Consider the following 12398-nt stretch of genomic DNA (forward strand, 5'->3'; position numbering starts at 1 on the left):
GCAGTATGAACCTGTTGGTACATTTGTATTTTGTGCATATCCATACATACGGGCGATGAGCTGCTCGTAACTTCCTGTTTTAAGATTCCCTTGTGAAATGTGGACCAATGTGACCTTCTTTCTCTCTGTCCCTTCTTTCTGTCCCCAGGGATCCCAACCAGCCTGTTCCTCAAGACACCAAGTTCATTCACACAAAACCCAATCGCTTTGAGGAGGTGGCCTGGTCCAAGTATAACCCAAAGGACCAGCTGTATCTGCATATCGGCCTGAAACCCAGAGTGAGGGATCACTACCGAGCCACAAAAGTGGCGTTCTGGTTGGAACTCGTCCCCCACCTGCACAACTTGAATGAGATATTCCAGTATGTCTCCACGACCACCAAGGTCCCTCCTCCTGACATGACATCCTTTCCCTACGGCACCCGGCGATCTCCTGCCAAGATATGGCCCACCACCAAGCGCCCAGCCATCACCCCTGCTAATAACCCCAAGCAATCCAAGGACCCACACAAAACAGGGCCCGAGGACACCACCGTCCTCATTGAAACCAAGCGGGATTATTCCACGGAACTGAGCGTCACCATCGCCGTGGGGGCCTCCCTGCTCTTCCTCAACATTCTGGCTTTCGCAGCGCTATACTATAAGAAAGACAAGAGGCGCCACGAGACTCACCGGCGCCCCAGTCCCCAGAGGAACACGACAAATGACATCGCTCACATCCAGAACGAAGAGATCATGTCACTGCAGATGAAACAGCTGGAGCACGATCATGAGTGTGAATCCTTGCAGGCCCATGACACGCTGAGGCTCACCTGCCCGCCAGACTACACTCTCACCCTGCGTCGGTCCCCGGATGACATCCCACTTATGACACCAAACACCATCACCATGATTCCAAACACACTGACGGGAATGCAGCCTTTGCACACGTTCAATACGTTCAGCGGAGGACAAAACAGTACAAATTTACCCCACGGGCACTCAACCACTAGAGTATAGCTTTGCCGTTCCTTTTCCCTCCCTCTGCGCCGCCCCTCCAGCAACGTGGAAGAGAGAATGAAAACGAGAAGCGACATCGCCACACAAGGAATGTTTTTCCTCCCGCTGACGTAGGACAAAAACAAAAACGAAATACAAAGCAAAAGGGCAGTCATCATGTCGCTGTGGACCCACCCCATTGGCATTTCCTAGTATGACCAGATCAACTTCTGACCCTATGAAATGTGAAAAGTATACATTGCTGTTACAACACTGCTTTAAGATCTCCGCCACTCCAGCGATCGTTTAGTGTGACCTGGACATCGCCGTTCCAAGGACCAATGTAACAATAGAAGCTGACACTTCTGGAACTTAGCCAGGGATGCTTAATTTTTTTTTTTTTAATTACAATTTCAAAAAAATAAAATAAAATAAAAATAAAAGTTCTATATGTGCCATACGACAGATGGCTCTACTGACGTGAAGAAAAGAGTCTGTGGGCTTTTACCCAGCATATGCAGCTGTAATCCAGCGAGAAAGAAAAGTAGAATTTTATTGTTAAAATAAAAGAACTGACTATGCAGTAACACACGTAGAGTTCTGTGCAAAGAGAGGTTTTGCCAGTCTGAACTATATTTAAGAACCTTTGTAAAAATAGAGGAAAAGATGTATATAGCTGTGAGTTTAAACACACACACGCACACACTCACACACACACACACACACAGAGAAAAAAGAACAAAACAACAAAAAAAACAAAACAACAAAAAACGCTTTTATTGGTGTTTTCAGTTTGAAAGAGCTTTTAGCAAGACTGCGCTTTCCATTGTGGTCTGTATGTATATAAATATATATATATATATACACATTAGTCATATCACCTCTGTTTCCTCTGGGACACACCTAGGAGGATTTTTCTTAATTACTTGTAAACGAAGACACGGGGTTTCGTAACGCGTTTCATTTGTAGCAGGATGTGGTGTCACATAGCGGACCCAGACCGCCTGTGTGACTGGGCTCCTTCCCCTTTTCAGGTTGCACAAGTGCATGCGACAGCATTCTTAGGAGACTGTTGTTTTAGGACACTTTTATTTTTGTGTCTGTGTTCTGCCTTCATGAAGTCACAACGCAAAGACGGATCCCCAACGTGGAGTCTCCTTAAAGCGTGTGGAACGCGAGACACGCACGTGCGTAGCCACAGCAGGAAAAAACAAAATACAGATCTCGTTCTGTAGTTCTGGTTCTTTGAATATGTTTGGGAAGAGTTGCTTCCCACCCCAGGGTCCTGCCAAGAAGGAAAGAAAGCTTGCCTTTCGTGGGCTCTGTGTTTCCCCAGCAGCTGCAGAAGGGTTTGTGTAAAGGAGTAGCTGCTCAGCTTAGCTAATCAGATGGAAGGAGGGTGTCTTTCCTTTTTTGTTTAAGCTGTAAGCCCCTTATTTATCAGTACGCAGGATTTTTAATTCTTTATATCATTTATGGGATACAACATATGCTTGTCTGAAAATAGTACTTCTCGTGGATCACTCACTAATCAGTGGATATGACAGAAAGAAAACAAGCAAGCAAATGGGACAGACCATTAAAAATTCTTTGCATGGGTTTTCCAGGAAGTTAGGGTAGCTTCACTGTCAAGATAACATATAGAAATTGTTTGCCCCCTTTAAATTGGTGACTTGGGGACCAGAGCTGTGTCCCTGTGAGACTTTGTCATTTTTCTCATTGTCCCTGTACTCTCCCTGAAGAACAGTTTCAATGTCATAAAGTGGAGGGATTCAAAAATAGTAACAGCACTTACGTTATATTTTTTGTCTTTCAAAAATTATTGCAACACCAGAAAATAGTAGCCAAAGATATTCGAAGACAACGTCACTGGGCTCCATTGCCTTTGTGATAGAAACCCCGTCTTAAATGTCATTGCTGAGATGGCCGGGCAGTCTCCACAAAGATAGCCCCGTGCTCTTGCCCCCATTTCCAGCCTTTGAATGCTGAACCCCTAAACTAAAACTGGACTGATCTATATATCAGGGTGTCGGAACAGGCCCTCTACGGAAAGACCGTCCTTAGAAATGCATAAAAGTCACACAATAAATCCAGTTGTTTGTCTTGGTTTCGGTTTGAGAGTGATTCTCTGTATATACATATGTGAAGTAGTATAATCCCCACTTGGCTCACGGTGGAGCAGCTCTCCTTTCCTGCCACTAGAGGTGTCCTGGAGAAGATTTTTGTCCTCAAACCATCATCTCCTAAAGCGAGCATCAGAGGCCATTTCTGCAAGCTCTATTATTATCCCCCAGCTGGGCTATCGCAAATACGCTGTCCGTCAAACGACACAGGGATATTGGTCCGGTATGTTTGTAATGTGAATTCCAGTATTTGTTTAGTATTTCCAATCGTCTTCTGCTAGCAATATGCACAGTAATATATCAGGCTTGTGACATTTGGATAAGGAAAAAAAAAAGAGTTCTTGTTAAGTGAATAACTATGTTAGCTTTTACAGAGGATTACGATCGAAAGCAATTTAATACACCTTAAATGATATCTTATTTCTACATGGAAAGAAGTTATAGAATCTTCATAGAGTTCTATGAGAATAAAATATACTTGCTATCTAGAAAAAGGAGAAAAAATGAGAAAAAAGTAAGTAAAAAAAAAAAAATACTTTCTTAGGCTTTTATTCTCGACCTTCAGAGGCACGCAGGGTTTAATGGTTTCTTGGGTTATTATTTTGCAATTTTGTTTTTGATTTTGCCTTAAGTAATGATAGAAGATATATATGGCTGGACACATATGTATAAACTTTTCAGCAGCATTTTTAATAATAAAATATCACAGTATTTTCTAATGCTTTGTGCAAATAGTTACGCGTCCATTATTTTTTTGTAGGCGGTTTATAAATTCACTTTTTCTTCCAACGGTTTCTTGATTTTAAAAGTTAAGTGACATACGTTGCAAACAGAAACCTCAGTTGGTAATGGGTCAGTTTCTTACTGTTTGGTGCCCAGTTTGGGGGCCACTGTTGGGTACATTGTACAGGCCTGACATTGGAGAAGGGCACTCTGGATGGTGAAACTCGTGGTAAGAACTTTCCTGGAGTCTCTGGGTTTTGAGTTGCGTTTGACAAAATAAAGCCTTAACGCTATTGAAGACAAAGCCTTATGGCAGTAAATCTTCAAGTGACAGCCAGAAATTCTGCTGAATAGACTTCAAGAGGCAGAAATGACTCTCGTATCAAGAAAAGCAAATGTGTTGGGTTCTCACTGTGTATCTGGCCGTCCCTCGTGTTTTTTAACATTCCCAACTTCCCCAAGGGGCAGGCACCTGTATTTTTGTTTACACTGAAGGAGTTGAGAACAGAACCTTTTAGCTCCCAGGTAAGTTAGGGATCCAGCAAAAATGTTTAACTCTGAGCTCATGCATATCTTGATAGTATTGGCTGGTTATCAGATGAAGAAAGCAAATCCTGTCAGTGTCTGCTACCTCTGAATTCTGAATGTTTTTAGATGTTAGACTCAGGTCATTTGCTGAATGTGAGACACAGGATATAGATATAGATATACATATAATTATATATTATAAGTAATACAAAAATAATGAATAATATAGAATGAGAAATCACACATTTTATATAATTTTTAATTTTATTATAAAAATACATTCTCATAAAATATTAAAATGTCACTGATAATTATATAATCTCTAATATATTAATTTTATTTAGCATTTATGAAACATACACATTTATATATAATATATCATGATATACTATGTAATTTATTTACATATTGATATACATATTTTATGTATTACATCTATTATGTAACAATATATTCTTGTACATATATACGTATATGTATGTATAATATCTGAGCATATTATGGAGTGTAAATGCCATTTTCATAGATTTAAGTAATCTGTAGCAAATGTTAGGTATGGGGGGATGTAACTTTATTTTTTTTTTAGCATTTTGTGCATCTTCAGCCTTTCTGAACCATTGTGAGTAAGTGGAGGAATGGTCCACGTGTGTGCATTCATTCACTCACTCATTTATCCAGCAAACGGTACCCAGCACCCCAGTCGCCCCACATGTGTGCTGAGCTGGCATTAAACACGAAAGGCGAAGCTCTTTCTGTCCTATGGCCCAACGTGGATGACAGGAAAGGCCAGGGATGGCAGTGGCCGTGGTCCTAGAGATGGGACGGCGACCGCAGTGTAGTAGCAGTGTAGACACAGCCCCATGATTTGGTCAGGGAGGAGTGGGCAACATTGTATAGGGAGGTACCCCAAGCCACGTGTCTGCAAATATCTGGGAGTCCTCACCAATGAAGCAGTGGTGGTGGTGAGTGCTCAGTGAAGACCATTCGACCTCTGAGGTGAGACAACAGGGCGTCTGGGGGAACCAGGAAGCTTTAGGTCATGGCTGGAAAAAGGCCGTGTGGGGAGTGGCGCAAACGGTACCCAGCTGATGAAGGGCCCCACTTTCCAATGTGCCCATCGTCCTGCATTGAAGCAGCAGGCTTCGCAGAAGTGGTGTGAGCACATTTGTACTGTTCACAGCACAGTAATTCTCACACGTTCCTGCTGCAGGTCGGGTTACAGACATACAGTGACGGAGGGGAGGTTGCCTGGGCTACCGCCTGCATTTCTCTCAAGCCCACAAAGTGATACAGAGCTTGCTGCTTCCCGAGTGTCCCCAGTTACTTAGGGGAGAAAGATACAGGGCACGTTGAGTCCATCATAGCAGTGGAGATGGTCTATTTGAGGGGTCGGGGCGTGGCTAGGAGTAGGGTAACCAGGAAAGTAGGCATCTAGAACCATCTGTGTGAGAAATTAATCACTATCATCCTTTCACAGTGGGTGGGGACAGACGTCGGAGTGAGAGCAGAAAAGTCAGCACACCGGGGGTGCCAAAAACATGTATACAAGTGGACACTTTGGTCAACGTGGCTCAAGCAGTAGTTCACCATAATCAGAAGTGTCTGGGTGCTGATGGGAACCACTTTGAGCACCTCTTGTAATTGCAGAAGTCAAATGGGACTTGGATTCACATCTTTTTTTATCAGTATATATTGAGTATTACAAGTTTAATAGTTTTCCTTTCTGAAAATGTGTATACATGTTTCTGGCACCCTCTGTGTCTATATGTTGCATAGCTTTAAATCTCCAAGTTCAGGACGTGACAAAGCGCGATGATCAAAGGTGGCCAGGAACACATCTGTACTCACAGCTGACTTTGGAACTGGCTGCAGGAAAGTCAGGGCACCCGCAAGCGCACGGCGCCTCTTTGGTGAGGAGGTCACATGGGATAGAGAAGGATTAGAGCTCCTGCTGGGTGGTTTTCGGAAGGCTAAACGGAGGAAGAATTGGTTCTGGACTGGTTGCTCTCGGGATAATTGGGTGTCAATAACTTTTAGCCAGGAAGTGAGAGGAAGGAAAGATGGCTAGAGTTATCAATAAAGAAAACCCTGGGGAAAAGGGGACGTTGGGTCAATTTTAGTGGTTGCAGACTGTCCTTGCTTTTGTCGTAACTGATGATGGTTGTGGATGACCTACCCCTGATGTTTTCTAGAGTTACAGTTGACCTTTGAGCAATGCCATGTTAGGGGCATGCAGTCAAAACTCTGGGTAAAACTTGGAATCCCCAAAAGTTAGCTACTAATACCCTTCTGTTGATCGCCAGCCTTAACCATAATATAAACAGACAATTAACACGTATTTTGTATGTTATATGTATTGCATACTGTATTCTTCCCATAAAGTAAGCTTGATAAAAGAAAACATTACAAAAAAAAAGAAAAAGAAAGAAAGGTGTTATTCAGAGAACCATAAGGAAGAGAAAATGCATTCACAGTTCTGGACTGTATTTATCAATACGGTAAGTTTATGTCGTCTGTTTACAAAATCAGATGAGTCATCTGTCTGCACCTACCCCAATATTTTCTTATATGCTGCAAACACTGCAGATGTTATATGCATTACTAACACTAGACATCGAAAGCAAAAAGGTAACGTGAAGGAGAAATTCATATTGATCGACAGGTATTGAAAACGTCCGTGGATAATGAAGCCCCAGCAATATGACTGCTTTATGGCACCCTAGTGTCGAAACGATTGCTCAGAAAGGTCATCTCTAAAAATTTTCCAGTATGTTGTAAAAATCCACGTATAAGTGGAACCATGCAGTTCAAACCTTGTGTTGTTCAAGTGTCGACTGTATTTTTATACACAGTAGGGCCCCCCGTGCCTTAGCCATGGGTGATTAGGCTGGTTCCTAACAGTCAGAGGGCAGGCCTGTTTCTCCTTTCTTGGAACGTCCTCGAAATGAACTCATCACCTCCTGTCTTCTGGACTGTCTGATTAAAGAAAACAAACAAACAAAAAAAAAAAATCCAGGTTCTGCCAAGAAAGTAAAAGAGGTCATCTGTCTGCAGAGTCTCATGATATTCCAAGAAATGGGTATATAGGGAAAGGTCTTCTGTAAAGTGCTTAGAAAACCTACAGACAATTGTGTTTTTCCAGGCAAGGGCGTTAGGGAAAGTACAGGAGAGGGCCTGGTATTTCACACTCGGCCAAAGGGACCCTACCTGGGTTGGGAGGAATAGGAACAACCTACTAAAGGGAAGACTTAAGACTATTTTCCTGAGGTCATCACCTCCAGATATGGTAGGACTGCACTGGAAGCTCTGGGCATTGAGGAAAATGACGAAGGTTACAGCTGGACAAAGCCTGGAAATGAACGTTCCAAGCCCCTCTTCCCAGACCTGAGGGCAGGATGATTCCCTTGAGTGTTTCCAGTTGATGGCAGAAGGAAATGGGGAGACATGTTTCTGGCACTCCCCTATCTGATCCTAAAAATGTCCGATTAAAACGAGCATAATACAAGCATTATTGTGCTCCAGTGGTAAGATCGCTCAAACCTTCTTTTCTGAGCTTGCGTATTAGCTTCCCTTCCATCATGCACCATCTCTTTCCGTGGGTTATACATTATTTATGACCTCAGCCTAAAACCAATGTCTGCAGGCTGTCCATGTTACTGGGTTTTACATATTATCCGGTATTACTCACGTGCTGTTTTCAATATGACACAGGTAATATTGAAAGTTAGTTTGTCCAACTTACATGAGCAAAAATATGTAACACTCAAATGAAGACAAACATTATTTCCAAAGAAATGTAACGCAAGTGCTTAGAGAATTTTTAAAGTATTGAGTCAAACATTTAAAGAGCAATTAGTTGTCTTGAATTTTAAAACTTGCCAATAACTAAAATGTGGTGTTCTAGGTAGGTTCCATGTATCAAGCCATTTAATCCTGATACCACCCTCTTGGTGTGGCTTCTTCCGTTTCACAAGTGAGGAAACTGAGGCACAGAATGTTGAATGAATTGTTTAAAGTGACACATTAAAAACTAAAGTAGGAGTTGAAACTAGATAGTTTTGCTCTTGAGGGCTTATCATGCATTCTCTAATGTACCTGGTTAGTACAGAAATAGATGACCCCTGTAGGAATTCTGCAAAATATGAAAGAAGAGAAAAATGACCACCATTTTTCTATGCCTGAAGAAAACTGATAGCTCTGCATTTCAGAACTTTCCTCACACGCACGCGCCCACGCGCCCTGGTATGCACAAACAGATTAGATTCAGAGTGCGTGTAGAATTTTTAGAATGTCAGTTTAGTTTAAAAAACAATGCATCTGCATTGCCTATTTTTCAAATTTTTTATTTATGCTTGCAGGTTCATTTTGTGTCATTACACCCTGGGATTTCAGTTTTGCTGAAATAACAATTTTATGTGCTTGCTGGGCCTGAGTCTGACCTAAATGGCTGAATATCGAACATGAAACTGCATATTAAGGTTGGAGAGTGGGAAGGAGATAGGATTACACAAGGAAACATTGTAAATCATTTATAACGGGGACAGAGAATGTGCTGCTGCAAAACGGTTACCAAATGTGTTAGGAAACCACCTTTTGAAAGAAGCGACATTTGATTGATGTGATAAAAGTGGAGACAAACCTGTTCACAGCCAAAGATAAGGGTGCAGTCTACCCCAATGGTGTGGCCCCCAGGATGTGCTTTGTGTAAAATGTGGCCGTTACCGGAACCCATGGCAACCAATGGGTTACTGATTGTCCCCACGGAAATGCAGGATGTACCCAATTTCCCAGTGTTTCTTTATTATGTGCTCTGGCTGCTGTCCCTAGCCCCACGTGGCTATTTCAGAAGCTCCTTTCACTGTCCTCTCGTCATGTCATTGGAACAGCATCCAGACTCTGACTAAGACCAGATCCCAGGTTCTGGGGCGGGGGGGGGGGGGGGGGGGGTTAAGACATATGGTGACCCTTGACACCCTCGGGCCACATTTTATTTTTTTTAAAGTTTATTGGGGTGACAATGGTTAGTAAAGTTACATAGATTTCAAGTGTACAATTCTGTATTACATCATCTATAAATCCCATTGTGTGCTCACCACCCAGAGTCGGTTCTCCTTCCATCACCATATATTTGATCCCCTTTACCCTCATCTCCCACCCCCCACCCCCCTTACCCTCTGGTAACCACTAAACTATGTCTGTGTCTATGAGTTTTTGTTTCTTTATTTGTTTGTCTTGTCCCTTTGTTGTTTTCAGTTTTATATCCCACATATCAGTGAAACTGGCCACATTTTTATTGTAGACTTAATGCTCGCGTCACCACGTCACAAGTCTGAACCTCATTCTTCCAAATTATTTCTCAATGACATTCACATGTGTCCTGTGCATTCGCAGAAAGAAGCCACAAACTAACATTGTAAGACGTGTCCTTGGTTAATTTAGGGTCACATATAAGATATTATGCAATGTAGAGAGTTCAAGTTTTGTATTTTGAATTAATTATCAGGGTACCCAGAGAAAATAGCAACGTACGCCATGACTGCAAAAAGTATGTAAGTGTTGCATGACGTGTACGTGTTAGAAAAACACACTAACATATCCATTTATTTAAAAAATTTAGCAGGTGACAGTTATTATCTAAAATGGCCCCTGAAATATTATTCCAGTATCAGGCTAATGAGAGTAACGGATGCTTTTGACATGTCTAGTTTTGAAGAAACAGTCTGCAACTTCAAAATGGTGCCATCTTTGTAGGTGTTTAATGTACTAAATCAGAGGACATGCAGACTTTGATTGTCAGCAGGATAATTCAGTGTCACAGTCACCTCGGTTGTCATAAGAGCTTGGATGTCCTACTTGGAAGGGATGGATGCAAGCTACTAAACGGAACTCTTCAGCCCACTTCCTGCGAGTTAGACTAGAACTCTGGGAAAATTTGAAAAAAAGGGTATGTATGAGATCGGATAATTAAGTTCGCGAACTCATCCCAGAAAAAGTGCCACATACCTCATTGCTGAATATCACTACAAACTACAGTCACCTTCGAAGTACTCCCCTTGGGAAGCTATGCACCGACATCAGTGCCTAGTCCACCCTTCAAAGCAATGTTGGGACTCTTTTTCTGGAATGGCCATCAGAGCTGTCATCGTATTACCCTTGATGTCCTGAATGTCATCAAAATGTCTTCCTTTCAATATTTCCTTTATCTTCAGGTAAAGAAAGAAGTCATTGGGGGCCAGATCAGGTGAGTAGGGAGGGTGTTCCAATACAGTGATTTGTTTACTGGCTAAAAACCCCCTCACAGACAGTGCCGTGTGAGCTGGTGCATTGTCGTGATGCAAGAGCCATGAATTGTTGGTGAAAAGTTCAGGTCGTCTAACTTTTTCATGCTGCCTTTTCAGCACTTCCAAATAGTAAACTTGATCAACTGTGTGTCCAGTTGGTACACATTCATAACAATAATCCCTCTTACATGATAAAAGGTTAGCAACATCATTGCAACAAGTTCGCGAACTTAATTGTCAGACGTCGTATGTTGGAGCCAAGGTTCCTGGAAGGTACAGATTCTAGTGTTGATGTTTATACCGAGAAGTCATAAGGTGCCTATGTTTAATTCTCTCATCTACTGCAACCTCCTTTTTCACCCATTTACATGGAGGGGGTGTTAGAACCACATAATGCAATATTTCTATGAATAAGCATCAGAAATTTGACTTGCATGAGGTTAATCCACCATACAATTAATATATGCAAATAGCACACTAATCCTTTTAACAAACTGTGTGAGTTCAGCCTGCACGGCCTTTACTCATCCTAGATGGGGGCCACCTTGCCACATGTCCACACAAGTTGTGTCCTATCACAGATGGCTTGAACTCAATCTCATTGGGGACCAGAGTGCCACTGCATGCACGTTGCAAGCTACCTTATTTCCTTTCTTAATAGAAAGGGAGATCATGCATTGTTTGCATGTGTTTGCTGTCTTAGCTTTAAGAACTTTCTTAAATGTTAATTCCTTTCTCCCCGTTTCCCCCCCATCAGTATAGCCCGTGGACTGCTCAGTAAGAAAAACGCAAGGCCTCCGCTACAAAATTATAATGATGATGATAATACTCGTGCTGATTCAGATGAAGGAGAGCATCTCATGATAAATGCAGAACAGGAAATCACCAGGGGCCGGTGTGAAGGCAAACAGAGTCAGTGGTGGCAGGACTGGTGCAGTAGCAACATGACGTCAAATGCAAGGTGATGTGACGGGAGAACACACATAGCTCAGGGACATACAAGGACAAAGTGGGGGGGGAGGGGCTCTGTAAAGGAAGCTTCCCGATGGACACTTCCTGCTCCAGGTGCAAGAACCCTCATCTGATGGGTCTTCTCGGTTCTTTGCAAACAAATGAAAAAAAAAAAAAAAATCTAAGACAAACCCTTGTCATAAACACACAAATTCTCCCCGACTCACGCAAGCACTGCTTTTGACAGTGGTCCTCCTCACCCCTGGATGTTTGTCCCAGTTGAAAGTTGTGGAGGCAATTATTAAGAATATTGTGAGCTAGTGTAAAGGACACGAGAGAGGAAATTAGAAAGAGCTGGATAACAGTGGCATTTTGTCCCCCCGATGAACTCCACACCCTTCCTTTGAACGTCTCATGAGGATTTTTCTTGCAGAACATGCTGCTTTCAGACACCCAGAGCTATGTTTCTGTTGTCTGTGCTCTGCAATTTGTTTTCTTCATCTTATAACCCATTGCCCTTGGGACACCAGCCTCCTTTTTTATCTTCTTTGGAACTATAATAACAAAATCGCCTCAGAACTGAGTTCCATAGGAGGCATGAACTTTATTCTATTTTATTCTAAATTCTCCATGCTTGCTCTATAAGACCGACGGTGCATCAAAATGACAGGGAACTGAGGTAACTCCTGCCCGTTGTTTTTTTCCCAAATAGCAATTCCAATTTGGACTGGCACCGCAAGCTTTTCTAACCTGATGACTGAGATTGCAGAGGGCCCCTGGCTTATTGGAGTGGCCATGTGTCAATAGCACTCTGA

At 42.4% G+C, this 12398-nt stretch overlaps 1 protein-coding gene across 9 annotated transcripts in view; it reads left to right on the plus strand.

The window, feature by feature from the left end:
- The window catches only part of NLGN4X (neuroligin 4 X-linked), a 280633-nt gene extending 276799 nt beyond the window's left edge, over positions 1 to 3834 (plus strand). For all 9 annotated transcript variants that reach the window (XM_074323442.1, XM_074323448.1, XM_074323443.1 and 6 more), the window contains one exon: positions 149 to 3834. In XM_074323442.1, the coding sequence (XP_074179543.1) occupies positions 149 to 998 (850 nt within the window). In that variant the 3' untranslated portion in view covers positions 999 to 3834. The remainder of the gene's footprint in view (positions 1 to 148) is intronic.
- The last annotated feature ends 8564 nt before the right edge of the window (positions 3835 to 12398 follow it).

This window comes from Rhinolophus sinicus, chromosome X, assembly GCF_036562045.2.
Source record: "Rhinolophus sinicus isolate RSC01 chromosome X, ASM3656204v1, whole genome shotgun sequence".
Taxonomy (NCBI): Eukaryota; Metazoa; Chordata; class Mammalia; order Chiroptera; family Rhinolophidae; genus Rhinolophus; species Rhinolophus sinicus.